Source organism: Semicossyphus pulcher, unplaced genomic scaffold (assembly GCF_022749685.1).
Source record: "Semicossyphus pulcher isolate SPU_LCO1_2020_fin unplaced genomic scaffold, fSemPul1.0.p SCAF_6, whole genome shotgun sequence".
NCBI classification, from domain to species: Eukaryota; Metazoa; Chordata; class Actinopteri; order Labriformes; family Labridae; genus Semicossyphus; species Semicossyphus pulcher.
Genome location: NW_027211737.1, coordinates 18,654,890 through 18,672,689, shown reverse-complemented (window position 1 = coordinate 18,672,689; position 17,800 = coordinate 18,654,890). Strand labels below are relative to the sequence as shown.

Sequence of the window (17,800 nt, the reverse complement as noted above, 5' to 3'; positions counted from 1 at the left end):
TCAGATGTAGGTGGACAGCTGAGTCCTGACCTGAGGAGCTGGATCTGAAGAACCTTTCGGATGAGAGGTGAAGCGTCTTCAAGAACTTCAACCAAGTCCAGTTGCCTTTAGGATTAAGCTTAGAATTCATTATGAGATGTTTTTCAACTTATTTTTAGATGTTGTGATGTCATATCATACACAATTAACCAAGAATAAAATTGCTTCTTATTAAACAGACATAAATGAGGATAAAACAGTCACAGATGGAGTGGCAGCTCTCAATTTTATGAATCAGACAGGACATTTAATACATGCAACATTACATGTAGTTTTCCCTTTTATTTTGAAGGTACAAAGATGATCACATATTGCCCGGAAAAATGGGAAGGTGTATGGAGGACAAAATCAGTAAATAACAGATAGATTAAACTTGAAATCAAAACACTGATCAAAAATAATTCACAAAATATGAAATGCATAGAAATACAGATTAAATATGTGTTAAGGTAAACAGACAAAAAATACTAAGTAAATAAGTGATAGTGAGCATTTACAGGGGGAAAGATCAGTTTAACTCCCTTTATTTCTACGATAACAGGGCTGTGTAAACATACTCAGGTATTGTTTAACACTGCTACTGCAGTAAAAGCAGATTACGTCAGCTACATTTGCTTCAAAATAAGCAGTTCTGGGGTCTTGCAACAAATGTGATCATGACTGTTAGTAGTTAAACCTCTGCTTTCCCTGTTATGACGAGTGAAAATGTCAGCCATTAGGAAGGTCTGTATCGCTCTTTATCTTTTTAATTTTGGCTGATTTTGTCCTCCATAGACCATAAAGTGAGATCTAATTCTTACATTCACTTTCTTCACAACTGTATTTCAATTATTCAACCCAAAGAGATGAGCATTCAATTAATTAATTAAATTCTTTCCATGTCTTCAAACTTTATTTATTTTGCAGGAATAGCAACACTTGTCTTTATTCCATTAAAGGGCTCATACAATTAGTCTTGAGTCCGTTATTCGCTCATAACAAGCTCACATCTGAGAGGAAGAACATTTCTGAAAATGGACTCACAAACATAAACACCACTGGGCCTCATATGCGTGTAGTTCACTGCGGTATTTGTAGATTGTGAGGTCTATGCTTTTTTAAAAGTTTCTTAAGCACCTTTTAGAAACATAACAGTAGACAACATAATGAAAGGCCAATACAGTGTATACATTTCAACAAAACGAGACAAGTTTTAGGATTGAAATGTGACTTAAACCTTTAACCTTTCACTCCATCAGCCACACAGTCCTATCAGTCTATCAGAGTTGAATTGGCCCCTCGTGCTCACATCTCTAGTCACCAGTTAATGATGTCTCTGACGTGGCCCCACAGCTTGGTGATCCACAGGTTGACCCCCAGCTCCGTCAAATACTGAAGCTCCGGCATCAACATCTTGCGGCACAACTTGCGATGTGCCTTGTCCACATTCTTCTTCAGGTTGTAACCCATGATGGACTTCTCTCCGATGGGTTGCCACGGCTGCATGTCTGTCTCCTGGATGCTGCCGGCGTCTACAGCCTGACCCCCTTCGATGCAGATGGATGCCATCTCCGCGTTCCTCCTCCTGAGCTCTGCCACATCCTCAGCCATCCGATGCCTTCCATATTTGTCGACTTTCCTCCAAAAAGTCTGGTTGAAATGTTGGTAGAGCCTCCAGTCTATAGCGTTCCACTGCAGAGCCCTGGCCCTCAGCTCAGGGGTCAGTTTGGACACAGTGGAGCCTTTGCGGGCGTTAAGCTTGAAGAAGAGCAAGTCGTCCATGTCCCAGCAGAGGGCGTCCTTGAGCAGGATGAGTGATTCCTCGAAGTGTTCCACCAACATGACCAGCTGAAAGCGCCCTGTAATGAACTTGATTCCCTCGTCTACCCGCGGGTCATCCGGCTCCAGAGTGTTGTCCTGTCCAAAGTCGAAGAACAGCAGATTCTTGAGGTAGAAAGAGTTGAAGCCCTCTTTATCAAAGTAGTAATTTGGGTCACGCAGAAACTCAGTCAGCTTGTCATCACCTGGTATCTTCCAGGTAAAAGGCACCAGCCGGCCAAAGTAGTGGAAGGACGACTCAAAGAGCTCAGCAGGGTCTCTCAGGATAGTGATGTAGGACGTGTCCAGAGGTAGCAGCTTGGCCACTTCGCTCGCATTAAAGCGCATGTGATTACAGATCACATTAAAGCACATTCCAGGTCTGTAGTCTTTCACCTGGGAGCGCTGGAAAACAGACGGGTAGAAGAAGTCGTTCCTGCTGTCGGGGAAGGCAAACTTGAGCCGGTGCTTCTCTCCAAAGCGGAAGAGGATGTTGAGGAAGGTGCTGCTGGCTGTTTTGTGTGTCTTCATGAACATGATGTCGACTTTAGGAGTGCAGGACTGACCAGAGGTTTGTTGGGAGATGTTGGTGGAGGGTTTGGGGTGGAGCTGGGATGGACGGTGGGCGCAGGAGTACGGCACTGGAACCCTACAGAGAGGAAAACAAGGAAACAATCATATAATGAATGTGGTGATAAAGTTTAGTAGCAGCTCAGTCTTCTCACAGAATATTATGATGTTATTATTATGTTGTGTTATCCACAGATGCATGTACAGCAGTGCAATGAGTCTTACTCAGGCAGACTGAGGTGGATCTGTGGGGTGGAGAGGCAGTACAACAGGATCATGCAGCTGGTCAGGAGGGTACCCAGGACCAGGCCTTTGCACATGGACCTCCACTGCCTGCCTTGTTTACCCATCATGGTCCAGCAGGATCAAGGATTACCTTAAAAACACAGAACATCATCATCATGGTGAGCATTTTCTACCAGAAAGCCCAGATCTGTTGGAACAGTTTGTCGTCTGCTCTTAAGAGGCCTGTGGACACGATGACAACATTTGATTGATGCTACCTGAATGATTTAGACGGTTACTTCAAGATAAGTTCAAGTGTACTCTACAGATTACAATCTTTGCTCTCTGGTTTCTGCAGGAGTAGACAATAACAAGAACAAGTCTTTTGTTTTGTGTGATGCTGCATGCACCCAGTCATTTTGGAAACAACTTAATGGCTGCTCCAAAAGCTGTCATTTCTTGTCGATTACAGTGCTGTCACCTGTTGCACCATAATTAAAGATGCTAAAGAATATTCAGCCACAGAGGAGGCTCACTTTGATACCGTTTCACAGTCACCCTCACTTCACTTGGCTGTCCACTTCATCACATTTTAAACAGAGGCTTTAGGTAAAATTATATGCCGAGCTACAAAATGACAGACTTGAGACTATATGTTATGTGCGTGTTCCTCAGCTGCCCCACAAAATAAATAATGCATCTCTGTGGAAAGTGATCTCGTATTCCCCCCGCAGACCACGGTAAGACGAGCCACCTGCTGACTCAGCTACACAGGTAACAAAGTGACACATACCACCTGGAATTTAAAGCGAGTGGACCAGTGTGACCCGCCTACAGAGCAGGAGATGTTCTGTAGACCACAATATTTTTTTTGAACCTCTTATGTCAAAATTCAACTGAGTTTTCTCTTTTTTAAAAACAGGAACAAAGAGTATTTTCCACCTGTGTGTGTCATTGGTTGGGTAGCTTGTTGTTAATTAGCACAGCTCCTGGTAGAGGCGGTATGCAGATGCTCAACCTCTATCTGCAGGAGATGCAGCTGTAAACACACAAGATAAATCTGAGAGGTCGTGAGATGACTAAAAGAGGGGAGGGAAAAAAGTTCTTATATTAATTTCTTATATTTTTCTCTAATCTTCGCTTTATTTATGAAATGATAAATCTATTTTCCTTTTGGGCCTCAAACAATCTGAGAGGTTTACAGACTTAACGTCTCTTTTAGACGTTTAATTCTCTTCTTCACACCATTGTTTGGCTAATTATAGACTTCAACTTATGCGACATCTCTAAAACGACCTATGATGTTTTGATATTTGCCTCACAGATGCAAATGAATGCTACTTCTGCTAACACTGTAGAGTTTGAATGGTGAAGACTTGTCTAATACCATCGCAAATCATAGGCAACAACACGCTGTCTTCCCTTCAGTGAGATTAAAGCTTCTTTTTTCCATTTTACATCCGTGTGCTGCACATTATCTCACATGGTGCATGGTACATCTTTTTATATCAGCTTAAGTTAGAACACGATGATCATGTTGGTAAATCGCTCACTGAGTTCTAATGAATCCATGCTCATTGTTAGTGTTACAGCCTCTTTACCCTTTTGAAATCAAGATTTAATACAGTCTTAAGTATGAAGTCTCTTTTTGGTGTCAAGTGAGTCATTTATAATTCATCTTTGGATTTGGTCCAGCTCTGGGTCATGGCTCGTGTAGATATCTTTAGCGCTCATATCCGCTGGAGTTACTGTGTGAGCTATGTGAACTGTAGAGTTACATTTTAGTCTTATCATCGCTCAAGCATTACTCTCCAAACACAGCTAAATGGGCTGTTTCTGCTCTTTGTCTGGAGCCCATGAAGGGGCTATTATGGAGGCATGAGAGGGAGCTTTCTCTCTGCCATCAGAAGCCGCTCTGTTGGGAGACATTTGAGGACGAGGCGAGTTCAGGTGGAGCAGTTCGGCCGGGAAATGTGGAGCAAATTGTTTTTTATGTTGTTGCCTGCAAAAGCTCCAAACCTGAAATCTATATCAGACAGATAAAAGGCTGTTTTTTTTAAGCTTGTTGTTATTGTTTGCTTTAGTCTCCAGCAAAAAGTGCCATTCATCCTGTGCTTGCAAAAGTCTCCTTGTTCGACTTCATCCTTTATCTTGCAATGTTGTCGCACCAATTAAACATCAGAACTTCCTCCAGGCAATATCACAGCCTACCTTGGCTACACATCAAACCCAAAGACAGACTTATTTATTGTTGTGGTATAATAGGATCACTATCATAATATAGCAAGCAGTAGAAATGTAATATTTAAGAGTAACCACAAGTACATTTAGGATTTTTAAGCTGTTTTCATTGTCAGTATTTCATGTAACTTAAGGCTTTTTATGTATAATGTCTCAAGTATTTCTTGTTTTTTCTAAACTATGATAGAAAGACAATTATCAGTATTACAGATCATAAAATGATATAATTAAGGAGAAAAGCAAAATTCAATCAAAAGACTGTAGGATGTTTTCTTACCTTCATACATGAATCCAAAGAGAAACTACTGAAAGTGTCCCTCGTCCGTCTGCATCGTCTCCTCCCTTTGCATCCAGCTCCAGATGATTAAAACAAGTCGATCTCCCTCCTGCAGCTCTTCTTATGTCTGATCTCGACATGCACATGCTGTTATAGAACCTGCACAGTCCGGCGCTGCCCTTATCAAATGTCCAGGGCTACTGAGCTCATTCATCTGGTTGCTGCTCCTCTTCTCCTCTTTCCCTCTGCATGCACACCTGATGCCCCGGGCTACCTGCCTCCCCCGCCTTCTCCCCTCCCTCAACTTTCAATTCCAAAACTGATCTCGCTGAAAAAGCACTGCAGGGACGCTCATCTAGCCACCTGTGACGTCAACTCTCTGTCAGGGGACGAGCATGTCAGTGAGTGTAAAAAAAAAAAAAAGGAGGGGAGGCTGCATAGTCCCTATTCTGTCTCCATACAGAGGGCTATTGAGTGTGGACACTGGAGTCTGAGCTGCAAGCTGACAGGAGGGGTGGAAAGCAGCATAAAAAGAACAAACGCAGAAAGCAGAAGCACAAAGGCTCCGATTGTACCACTTGATCGAGACTGCTGTGTCTGTATTGTTTGAAATGCTTATTGCTTCAGGAGGAATGTATACACAGGACAGATGTTGCATGTTACACACGGATCAGATCATTATCCAAACAAACTTTATGACCTACACAGTCTGGACTATCAGGCGATAAAGCTGCACACGCATGTTTCATTTATAAAGGATGAATTATTTTCTTTTTTTTCCTGCAGTTCATGCATTTAAAGTGCTCAAAATTTAAACTCTGTGACCTGCAGGTTCTGATTTTTGCAGTAAATAGTTTGTTATGCATGTGTGACTGCATTCTCAATATCTCGCATGCAGGACATCAGACATGTCAATAGAGAAGCAAATGGACATTCAACTTGTGTGACAGTCTATTTGGCTCTGTAAGGCAGGATGTAGCAATATGTGGTGCTAATGCCTCACACATTACAGTAAGTCTGAGCTCTCTCTCTCTCTCCTCACTGTGGCCCCTTACTCACTGGATTCGTGCTGCTCATCCCACACACATCATGCCACGGCACAACACTGCTTTTGTTGAGCAGGGCGCGCCTTTGCCCTCAGGCACCCAGAGTGCCAGGCTGAGAACCGAACTGGGTGGGCAGGCGTGGAATGCAGATCAGGGTGAGAAGGGGGGAGGCAGAGAGAGTGTCACAAACTGAATGAGGAGATTGAGGAGAGCACGGCATGACTAGCCTGGCCTTTGGCCCGACATGATCGCAGGAGCGTCTCAAGAGGGCAGAGGGGCTTCTGCTTATTCGTCATCAACACCCACTGCCCATGTGCGGACAAATCAATCAAGCAAGACGGACCAAGAACAGCAGCAGTGACCTCAGCCTCCGCCCACTGCACAGCTGTGGACACTTTGGGTCCTGTAGGATGTCTAGTACAATATTTGCATGTTTTGTGAATCTGCTCTGATGCAGTCACAGCTGTGGGAAGTGATGCCCGAGGGAAACTCATCTCCGATCTGCTCGTTTAAAGCCAAACATCAGGTAACCAAAGAAAAGAAACCTCAATAGAACAGGCTTAATACTTCGACTATTTACTTTAAAATACAGACCAATTTAAGTACAGCTTTCAAAATAAAGTACAAGAAATATCGTATGTCATGGAGAAGAGTTCATACAAACAACAAGAAGGAAAAACAGTCACTTATACATTATTAATTACAGTTAGCATAAACAACATCCTGCATTTCAGCTTGAGTCAATGCACCCACACCACGGTGCATGGAACTCACTCATATCTCTAATGCACATACAGGTTTTATGACACCTGATGCACATTAAATACATAAAGTCAGTCTGATACAATACATCAACCGAGTCATTTTTTGGCCTTTTTCTTCTTGGATTTTTCAGCATCATCATGAGCCTTCCTCTTGGCAGCGAGCTTGTTAGCCTGTAAGAGCAGAATGAAAGAAGTTACGGCATTTTACAGATTTGAAAAAGTTGTCCCCTGTAATTTAATACTTGCCCCATGTCCTGTTCATGGGAACTACATATGCATATTGAGGCATGTGTGCCTATTTTGTGTTTCTGAATATGTGTTTGTACTAAACATTTCTACTTGTTAAAAAGGAAATAAAAAGCTGCTTAAAAACTAAAAAGGTGTTTCAGAGGTCGGTGAACTCAGGGGTCACCGCTGGGCTTGAATGTACTGAACACACAGCAGCTTTACAAAACTGTTGAACTTTCTCAGATAAGACACCTGATTGTGAAAATACAGGATCCACTGCTAAGAATGTTATCTGTGCACATGGCTGCACAAACAGACTTATCTGCACATGAATCCATTTTCAATCAATAAGAAAGTGGGACAAACCTCTCTGATTTTTCGCTTCTTTCCGAACATGATCTTGTCGTAGAGGTACTTTTCCTTCTTCTTCATCATCATGATGGCCAGACGCTTCTCCTCCGCTTTCTCCTCCTGCTCCAAGCGCTCTGGATTTTCTACCTTTACCTTGCCAGGTGTCACTTTGACCTGCAGACAGTAAAAGGAGGAGAGGAGTTTATAAAGGTTCCACCTGGATGTACAAACGGGAAAAACACGGATATAGAGAGAAGGGGATCACAAGTGTCTTACCTTGCCCTGGGATCTTTGTTCTTCCATCTTTTTGAGATTCTTCTCTTCTGCTTCGTCCTCTTCATCTTCCTCTTCGTTGTCGTCTTCCTCCTCTTCATCCTCATCTTCCTCTTCTTCCTCGTCCTCTTCCTCCTGTTCAGTGGCTGTGATGGAGGTAAAATATAAAAATTATGCACCTAGCTACTAAAAATCACATTCAGGTTTGAGGTTAAATTCAAAGTGTATGTAGTATGAATGTTGTGACGACTCAATATAAAAAGTATCGTTTGGGATTAAATCTTCAGAAATGGAGCTAAAGTTATATATAAAGATTTTTTTGGCACTGTATGAGTAACGTTGATTCGTACCAGGTTTTTCTCCCCGCTGTAAGGCCATGATCTTGAGTTTTTCGGGGGGCACGTAGTCGCCGTCCTTCTCCTCCACGAAGGGAGAGAGGTGAGGGGGCAGAGTCACTCCAAGGAAGTAGTCCTCCACAGGCAGGAGGATTTTTGCATTGACACAATCATACACCCACTGCGGCTGGATGTAGTATCTACGACAAATAGTGACACAGGAAAAGATAAGAAGAAAATCTCATTTGACACATTTATTTTGTCCTTAATCTGATACGAACTAAAAAGCACCTCTCTCAGTATCATATAAGGTCCGTTTCTTTGCTTTTGCTTAAGAAATGAATAAGTAGGAAGTCGTGATGAAAGTGACATGATTCTTTGAAACTACAGAGCTAAATTAAGACAGAGGACATGATCTATGAAGAACAGGGTTGCTTTGAATGAAGAGCTGAAAGACAATTCTGAAAGGAGGCATTGTAAGATGTATGGTAATGAGAGGAGCTCAATCACTCAGCAGAGACTTCCTATATTTAAGATTCAGACTAAATGCTGCAAATACACCAGTTGCATAAAGAGATTTTTCTCGTGTAAAAAGAAGAAAATGTGATGAAATCTTCATCACCCTTTACCTGTTGATGTACTGTTTCTCGATGTTGGGTCTGTCAACAATCTGATGTGTGATGGTCTCATCGGTCACCTCGTACGTGCTCCCAATACAGACAGACTTGTCCCAGGACACCTCACCACCAAAACACCTGGAACAAAGCAGCAGTTGAGTTCACACATAGTGAAAAAGCTTTGCCTCAGTGTTAGCTTTATACGCATGTTTTTTTTATTTGACCCTGTAAAACCGTCCTGTGATTCTTAGTGCAGCAGCTTTCACTCACCGGATGAGAAAGGCCAGCGACTCTCTGGGCGTTTCTCTGTTGACGAAGAACTTGAGCCCCACAAAAAGCTTTTGTTGAGCCTCCTGCTGCTGTTGTTCCTTTTCCCTGGCCTCCATCTTTTCTATGTCCTCCTGGAGAAACATTTACAACGGAAAACATTCATTACGTTTTTTATAAAGGTGCTTTATAATGCTTAGTCACAAGAAGGCATGAAAAACTTAATTCAGATTCAGCAATAAAGACTTTCTATGGAAGATATCATTCTCAAAATGTACCAACAAACACTTGTAGATGGTTTAATGTACCAAATGAGAGAAAGTACTTGCAAGTACAAGTGCAATAACATTTAACATTAGGCCTGATGATAGTTTCTCAACAGCAAATACCTCACATCTTTTTGTTAGGTCTAAAACAGATGTTCCAACAGCAGCACAGACTACAGTGTTGATATAAATAACTGAGCTCCTAAAAACGTTTCGGGGTTCCTGGAAACTCCCTGAGTTGGTACAAGGCCAATAGCTGAGAACAGGCAGTAAGTCGGGTAGTTAAGCTTGGAAACATCTCGTGCTTAGTAACCAAACATGAAGCTGCAGTCCCCAGTCTCACACCTTAAAACGCTGCGACTCCTCTGACAAAGATCGTGACCTCTCACTTCTGCCCTCAGAGACCAATTAGTTTATCAACGGCTGGATTTTGTCTATGATGTCACATTCTCACCAGCTTTAAAACAGGCGAGAACAAGTGACTCCTGTTTTATGATCTGCTTTTCTTACCCCTTCAACTGGAAACTGGTCGAGCTCGGCCTCCTCCTCCTCTGCAGTAGAAACGACACGCGCCAGGCTGGAACTCAGAGCCGACAGTTTCTGCCAAAAGAAAAACAGACTATTAAAACAAAAATCCCAAACTTTATTATTTACATCAACACTTAAATAACCAGATTAATGTAGGACGTTTGCATTGTCCTGATTTTTACAATACTACTATAAAAGTAAAGTAAAGTAAAAGTAAACAACTATAACATTTAAACAAGTCTCACCTCTAAGTAGCTTTCAGAATTCATGGCATAGTCATCCTCATCCTCCTCCTTCAGGTCCGACTCTGCTTTGATTTCCAGCTGCAGAAGGAGGGAGGACATTTATAGTGTACATGTGTGTGAACAAAATCCCTGCTGTATTCGTGCAGTATCAACAATTGTACATTTTAGATTGTTTGAAAACAATGTTACAATTATTGCAATATACATTTTGTCTTTAGCACCATCTGGAAGTAACTGTCACATAAATAAAGCTCATAAGTTATATGTACCTTTGGTGGGTAGAGCAGGTTGAGGGAATGGTAGAGTCTGAAGTTGACGAACCCCAGGAGGGTGGTGTACAGCTCTGTGAAAGTTGCCATTACTCTGTAGTCGACATCTGTTGGGTGCTAAAAGAGTAAAAAATAGTGTTTACTGGAGTCTCATTGGTAAAATTAATTAAGATGACTGCAAACATAATAACTTATCATTTTTAGAGCCCAGAAACTTTCAACAGCAATTCACATTAACAGAGAATATTTCCTCAATCTGGCAACATTGCCTTCAATTTTCTTGTGTATGACGGCCACACTGTTTTTTATTTGTGATAGGTCCAAATGCTGACAGAGCTGTGTCAACGGTGTAATCTCTTAATAGTACAAAAGTTCTTATTATCAGCATATTCACTATGGGCGGCATTTCATCATTCACTTACATCATGGGAGAACTGATATGGCACCAGCCATGTAATGAGCTGTCCCATCACCTCCGCCTGGTAATATATTCCCTTGATGGAGATGAACACCTATCATGAACAGACAGGTGTTAGGATCATTACAGCACAGAGGACAGTAAACTCACGACACACCAATTACCCCCTCCCTCCGTTGTATGTATATGTCAAACAGAGATGGTTGCTGCACCTTTCTGAGAGCACGAGATGTGATCACATAGTTCATCCACTCCACGGTCAGGCGTCTGCACAGCTGGATTGTCTGAACGTGACATTTTCCAGTGCGGGCAAAGGTGGAGAAGAGGAAGGACATGCACAGGGCATCGTCGATATCACGGAGGGCATCAATGAAGGACGGGTACCTGGCAAAAAAAGGAGCTCCAGTTAGACAACGAATAAAACGTACTACCTTTTATTACAGGCTATGTCGTGCTATTTAATAAAGCTTGGAAATCATTCTGATACCCACTACACGTCTACATGGTAACTGTAATGTTTTGTTATTACAGATTTTGAGGGGGTCACTGAATGGTTTAAGTATGAAAATGGAGTGAATCATACACTATGGCTTTCACAATCACCAGATCTAAACTTATTTTAACACATATGGGAGATTTTGGACCGGTGTGTGAGACGGCAATCTCCAACACCATCATTAAAACACAAAACTAAGATTTACCAATGCCAAGGTACATATGTCTGGAGTCAGTAAAGCTAAACGACGCCCTCCAATGTTGAGTGTGGAGAATAACACTCTCTCACCTTTCTTTGATGATGTGGTCCAATTTATAGGTCGGCTTATTCTCCCTCAGTCTCTCCACAGCAGAATATTCTGTTTTTGCATAGGCCTTCTTAAGCTTGCGCACAAATACCTGTTAAGATAAAACACATTTACAAAGTGTTCACATCTTAACATCATTATTCAGAGAACATCATCAGAGAAGCTACAAGATTTCCCTATAATACAAACACGGAAAAAATACTGAGAGACTTAATTTCCATTGAGTTAAAAAAAAAACGTTTTTCTTCATATTGGAGGTAATGTATAACCAATTAAAAACAGACAAACTAATATCTTTCCCAAAAAAACAAAACCAAAAGTCACTTATAACGATATGTGAGGTGTTAAACTTAATATTAAAGACAGGCAAGATGTACATGTAATACCTTGTAATCTCTGAATTTGCCAACGATGGGCTCATGCAGCAGAAAGCGGATGTCTTTGAGCAGGTAGAAGGTCCTCGCAGCTGTAGAGCCCTTGTTCACCTTCTTCTTGTGCTTGGGCTCATGAGGGTAGATGCCTTTAAGGATGCACAGTCGCCTGAAAGTCAGAGATCAGGAATTATTCATCTGTTACAGAGCTCTGCTCCTATGACCTGGGCAACATGATATAGTACTTAGTGTTTGTAGTTGCAATGATTAACACAATGTTGTACTAAAATAGTTGAGCAACGCAATATATTAGTAGGTATTTCTGCTATTTCTCCTTCCTTGATATACATGTGATAATAATTTGAACACCTCCCAGTGTAATGTAACAAAAAATCATAAGCATCAAACTACAGTGGGCATAAACTTGAATAAATACAAGCCTAAGACAGTTTCTACAAAAACAGAAGAACATTATAGACTTCACATAATTATGAAATATAGCATAATGTTTACTGTTGCATTAGTTTTTTCTGTTTGTACCTAATAGATCGGCAACTACGTGTAGATGGACTTAAAACCACAGACACCATGGTACAAGATTGTATCCATGTCGCCCAATCATTAAAAGCAGCAAGGTTAAGTTACCTGAAGTCTGGGAGGCTCAGCTGCAACTTCTTACGAGCTTTGTTTCTGGTGATGTAGTTGGTGGCAGAGCCCCTCTCAAACTGGAAAACAAGGACAGGCAATCATATTAAGCTCACATAATACATAATACTTTAATTCATGGACAAGTAAACCAGGTGCTTTGATCTCAAAAGCTCATCTGCACGCAACAGAATATACTGTTTAAGAAAAACAAGCTCTAGCTATCCTAGCTTAGTTAGCGAAATAGCTAGCTAGGTTGCTACGGTACTTAATGTGTAGCCTGACAGTAATCCTAAGTCAACTCTTACCTTTTTCTTTTGAAGACCTCCCATTTACAAATGATATCTGACCCCCCACACAAGTTTACGAAAATTAATTAATCCTCAAATTAAGCAGCTAACATAGGCACGCAACGCTGTCCACCAACACAAGCAGACGATGCACGTGTCGTTTGACATGCGCGGAGGAGGCGGAGAGTTTCTAGGACCCAAATTAAAGGTCGGCCGTTATTCCGCCTGTTTAAAAACAGGTAACAAAAAAAACAAACCTCACTGTAACTGTGTAAGCGTTTATTGTATGTTAGTGTTTTGTATATTCCATTACATTTGACATGCATATATGTCAACACATTGCATTTCTGCGTTTACTTTGTAAGCACAAATGCCTCCAAAATAAGTTGTAATAACTAGAATAAAAATAAATAATACTTATAATAAAATAATACAGACAACACAAGGAGCAATATGATACAAATTTTCAACCTAATAAGAAAAAAATGTTCAGTGGCAGTTAGAGGCAAATGTTGTTGTTGTAAAAATGTCAACAAATTGAGTTCATATGCAGAACTGAATTACTTCTTTAAATTTGAAGTTGATCAAACATAAAGCGTGTACAATCATCAGAATAAACTGAAGTGAAAAAAAGAGAATGATTTAACCACATCTGAGCCCCACCCCCTTCACGTCTCCCTTTCTCTGGTGGGTTCCAGGGATGTTTGAGAGAGATGCAGACTGGAGCTGAGCAGGAGCAGAGAGTGGAGAAAGAAAAGTATTTTTCAGATAAAAAAAGAGCTCTTTACAGAGAGATAGATTCTTCGAAAAATTAGTTTTCAATCTCTATCGGATATGAGTGAAGCATTTCATCAGTTCACCATGGGCCTACGGGACTTTATAAAGGATTATTTTCTTAGCTTTTGGGACTATGAGACACCTAAAGTGATGGTGGTTAAAAACAGAACTCTTGGAGTCATATACAGAGGTGTTCAGTTTTTTGTGATCACCTATTTCATCTGGTAAGTTTCGTTGTTGATATTGCATGCTCACTGTCTTAAAGGAACAATCTATCACATTGAAAGGCGTTAACATCATGTGTTTTAAAGGTTAAAGTGAAGTATGTAATTGTATTTACTGTAAAAGGAGCTTAAAAGGAAAAAGGAAATGTACTGCGACTTTAAATTCTCAAACCCATAAACTGCAGTTTTGAGGGCAGGAAGTGCTTCCCAAGTGCAATTAAATGGAAACAAAAAAACTGCATAATTGATTCATCAATCTGTCCCTTATGAGGCATGTTGTTTGAATTAAGGCGAAACGTTTCTCGCAGACTTTAATTTGTTATATTATTTTTCATCTTATTGTTTCAAATTCACATTATTTCTTAGATGAGTCTTGAATTACATAATTGAAGTGTGTCATCTTTTAGTCCGTCCTGGTTGCAGCAAAGAGCGCTGAACAGATCTTGGGTAATGTGATACCTCCAATATAACTTGACGTCATCACAGAAAATGTGATATTGGGTCTGTCTGTTCTATCATCCTGAAGGTATGTCTTCATAAGTCAGAAAGCCTACCAAGAGAGTGAAACCCGTCCGGAGAGCTCAGTTTACACGCTCATGAAAGGCTCAGCAGTTCATGGAGATGATATCCTGGACACTGTGGAGTACGCTCGACCCTCAGAGGTAAACAATGAACCGATGCTGAAATGCATTGAAGGACTTACCTCCTATACTCTGTCATTATCATTATGTCTTAATGCCAAAGTGACTAATGAAATGTTTATGGCATTTCCCTCAAAGGGTGGTGATGTGATTAGCACGATATTGAGACGAGAAGTGACATATAATCAGAAGCAAGGAACCTGTGCTGAGGTGAGAGGTCAACAACAGCCTTCTAATACAATAACAGTTACTTTGTACAAGAACTCTGTAAAAGCAAAGCACCTTTGTTCTCCTATTACTGAGCATCTGTCCTGTTTCCTGTCAGCATTTCGAGGTTCCCAATGCCAACTGTAAGACAGACTCTGACTGTGTCCAGGGAGAGGTTGACTTTGATGGTCATGGTACTGTTTTTATCCCTTACTAAATCTTTCTTCTAGCTTGACTGGTCAGTCTTTTTTATATCTTTGTAATACTTTCTTGCAGGCAGAAGGACCGGCAGATGTGTTCAGTACTACAACCACACCTTCAAAACTTGTGAGATCCAAACCTGGTGTCCTATTGAGGAGTACGCTGTAGTGCGGTAAGAAAGATGATGGAAATTCTGTTAAGTTTTGTTTATTCTTTATCTGGATCATGCAGAGGGCAATGCCAAGATAGACCCATAGTCTATCTGGGGGGAAAATTACAGCAATAATATATGAATATTATTTGTATTCTCAAGCTTTTAATTCTTTGCTTGTGAATTACTGAATCATTTTAAATCCTCAGGCTCTTAAAAGAAGGAAGGACAAGTCAGTATTTAGTTGCATTGTTGAATTGCAACCTGTGGCAAGGGATCCCAAGACCCCAACTTGTTTAAGCTTTTCTTTAAGGGGTTACAAGGCTGAGAAGTTAAGAACCACTGCTATAAAGATAGTGGTCTTGGATGGATTATGAGATGACAATGAAACTGAAATGACGGAACATGGGAGAGTCACAATTTCAGATCAGCATTTAGCCACCAACAAAAAAACACTAACAAATTAGGAAACACACAAATAGTCAAAGTAAAGTAAAAGTGTAAGTGTAAATATAATGGTCCACAATAAATGGACAGCTTACTGTGCATAGAACGTAAGATCAGGATGCACGTTAGCTTCTTTCAGCTAGCTTAGTGGTTAGCAGTTAACTGTTAGCAAAACACTTTTAATCAAGAAATACTTTAATCTACAGTCACAAGAAAGATACCGTTGCTCCAACAGTAAGGGCATTAAAGGAGAACATTAACTATGTCAGTTAATATTTGCTTGGTCACAAATCTACCCAAGAAGCTGGATTAAACAATGTCAGTATGTAACTTAACTAGTAGATGCTACTTGCTAAAGCATGTTTAAACTGAAACCAACCGATGCAGAATATATTGTTTCGTTTCTTCAACAGAGAACCAGCGTTAGTGGAGGCCATCAATTTCACTGTGTTCATCAGAAACTCGATCCACTTCCCCAGATTTAAAGTGCTGAGGTAGATTACCGTCACACATGCACACACACACAAACTCACACACACAAAACCACAGACAGACACACTGGACCCACACCTCTTGGATAACTGCAGATATCTCTTGCTCTTGTCTCTTACAGGGGAAATATCAAAGATGCCTCTAACAAGCGCAACATGCAGAAATACCTCAATAAATGTCAATATGATGAGGAGAAGGAGCCCTACTGTCCAAACTTTCGCCTGGGCTTTATCGCAAACCAGGCGAGGGAGAATTTCACTGAGCTCTGCAGGACTGTAAGTATGACTTCTGCAAAAAAGATGATATTCTTACACATGTCTTATTATGGACAGCACAAACAGTCATATGGTATTTAAATGATGGCACAGAGATGTGTTACGATGGCCTATGCTGAGATATGGTTGCATTGTTTATATGATTATCGCTGTTTTTACTCAGGGAGGAGTGATAGGGGTTTTCATCAACTGGAAGTGTAACCTCGATTTGGATGCTTCCAACTGTAAACCTACTTATTCTTTCCGTCGTCTTGATCTCCGAAAGGATCAGGCCAACTCTGGTTACTATTATAGGTGAACACAAATGTTGACCTTCTTTCTTCAGTGTTTAAAAACAGTTATAGCCGCTCCGGCCTGTGGTAAGTTTCCCAGCATTAACCCTTGTGATTTCTGTATAACTGTCCAGGTTTGCCAAATATTACAGTAAGGACGGGGTACAGTCTCGGACACTTATCAAGGCCTTTGGCATCCGTCTGGATGTCATAGTTCACGGACATGTAAGTAGATACTCCATCCCTACAGTTTCGCTCCAGTTTATTGTGATATGTTATTAACATGTTATTTTGTTTAGGCTGGTAAATTCAGTCCCATCCCGACCATCATCAGCACAGTGACTGCTATGACTTCAGTTGGGATTGTGAGTAATTTATATGTTCCTTTCATATCTTTAGACTGTGCTCTTTTATGCACCTGTTTTTCTTTGTATGTCACCACTCTAGTGTACTATAATCTGTGACTGGATCATGCTGACGTTTATTGACAAGAATGAAGTCTACAGTGACAGAAAGTTTGATGAGGTGAGTAATAAGCGTCATGTATACAACCTAAAGACATATGGGTTTATCTATGTTCATGGCAGTCTGGTGAAACTGTCGTCAAGGATTTAATTGTATTGTTCATGTTGGCTCAGTCAAAGAAGGATATCCGTCTTCCACAGGTTATCAAGGAGCCGACAGTCCCCATCCCCACAGAGCTCAGCTACATCAACAGCTTCAGCTCAAACCTCTCAGACCTGTCAGAAGGTGTGCCGCTTTAATGTCGTCACAGTTGCCCCCGTCACAACTGGACAAGAGTTTGGACTCTCCTCCTCCAGCTGACTGTGGCAACAACTCTGAGAGGTTTCTCAGCTCAGTAATGGACTACCTGCGACCGCTACACTGTGGCCCGTGGAAATAAACAGACAGAGAAGTTCAGACACAGAGGACGTCTTCTGACAAACAGCTGGTTCTCTCAAAGCCTGTGCTGCAGATTCAGTTCATATATCATCTTTAACCTTGATGGACCCCAAATTTACAGCAATGCAATTGTTTCTCAGTCACTTGATTAGATTTAAGAAAAATGCCTCTAAGAAAATGTGTTTTTTCCTCATTATGTAAAAAACGTTTTGATAGCATTTTTAGAACACAACCACACAAATGATGCCTGTTTATATCCGTGTATTGCAGATGTTGAATGCAGTAAATGTCTGTCTCTATCAACTTAAGAATTAATATTAAGTTTATTATCATGTATCATCCAAC

At 40.9% G+C, this 17,800-nt stretch overlaps 3 protein-coding genes across 3 annotated transcripts; 1 reads left to right on the top strand and 2 right to left on the bottom strand.

Annotated features, from left to right (window-relative positions):
• Positions 1-258: 258 nt before the first annotated feature.
• On the bottom strand, positions 259-5,209 carry gal3st1a (galactose-3-O-sulfotransferase 1a). The gene is made up of 3 exons (XM_069683364.1): positions 5,150-5,209; positions 2,632-2,782; positions 259-2,485 (listed from the first exon to the last, which is right to left on the bottom strand). The coding sequence occupies exons 2-3, from the start codon at positions 2,757-2,759 to the stop codon at positions 1,336-1,338; spliced, it is 1,278 nt and encodes a 425-aa protein (XP_069539465.1). The 5' UTR covers positions 2,760-2,782; positions 5,150-5,209; the 3' UTR covers positions 259-1,335.
• A 1,546-nt stretch (positions 5,210-6,755) lies between these two features.
• On the bottom strand, positions 6,756-13,013 carry pes (pescadillo). Its single transcript, XM_069682855.1, has 15 exons — positions 12,884-13,013; positions 12,576-12,655; positions 11,946-12,099; positions 11,541-11,650; positions 10,969-11,140; positions 10,761-10,850; positions 10,339-10,455; positions 10,070-10,147; positions 9,807-9,896; positions 9,034-9,164; positions 8,776-8,901; positions 8,162-8,346; positions 7,815-7,957; positions 7,554-7,712; positions 6,756-7,130 (listed from the first exon to the last, which is right to left on the bottom strand). The coding sequence occupies exons 1-15, from the start codon at positions 12,905-12,907 to the stop codon at positions 7,056-7,058; spliced, it is 1,734 nt and encodes a 577-aa protein (XP_069538956.1). The 5' UTR covers positions 12,908-13,013; the 3' UTR covers positions 6,756-7,055.
• Positions 13,014-13,699: 686 nt separating this feature from the next.
• p2rx2 (purinergic receptor P2X, ligand-gated ion channel, 2) lies at positions 13,700-17,316 on the top strand. Its single transcript, XM_069683596.1, has 12 exons — positions 13,700-13,866; positions 14,393-14,528; positions 14,646-14,717; positions 14,833-14,908; positions 14,991-15,087; positions 15,927-16,007; positions 16,127-16,280; positions 16,444-16,574; positions 16,687-16,777; positions 16,852-16,917; positions 17,000-17,077; positions 17,218-17,316. Exons 1-12 carry the CDS (start codon positions 13,700-13,702, stop codon positions 17,314-17,316), a joined length of 1,248 nt encoding a protein of 415 aa, XP_069539697.1.
• The last annotated feature ends 484 nt before the right edge of the window (positions 17,317-17,800 follow it).

Coding starts and splice junctions, on each gene's coding strand:
- gal3st1a (XM_069683364.1), bottom strand. CDS start 2,759: ATGATGGGTAAACAAGGCAGGCAGTGGAGGTCCATGTGCAAAGGCCTG. Junction 2,486..2,631: donor ATCCACCTCAGTCTGCCTGA/GTAAGACTCATT, acceptor TCCTCTCTGTAG/GGTTCCAGTGCCGTACTCCT.
- pes (XM_069682855.1), bottom strand. CDS start 12,907: ATGGGAGGTCTTCAAAAGAAAAAG. Junction 11,651..11,945: donor GCAAATTCAGAGATTACAAG/GTATTACATGTA, acceptor TTATCTTAACAG/GTATTTGTGCGCAAGCTTAA. Junction 10,851..10,968: donor CATCTCGTGCTCTCAGAAAG/GTGCAGCAACCA, acceptor TGTTCATGATAG/GTGTTCATCTCCATCAAGGG.
- p2rx2 (XM_069683596.1), top strand. CDS start 13,700: ATGAGTGAAGCATTTCATCAGTTCACCATGGGCCTACGGGACTTTATA. Junction 14,718..14,832: donor AGCAAGGAACCTGTGCTGAG/GTGAGAGGTCAA, acceptor GTTTCCTGTCAG/CATTTCGAGGTTCCCAATGC. Junction 15,088..15,926: donor GAGGAGTACGCTGTAGTGCG/GTAAGAAAGATG, acceptor TTTCTTCAACAG/AGAACCAGCGTTAGTGGAGG.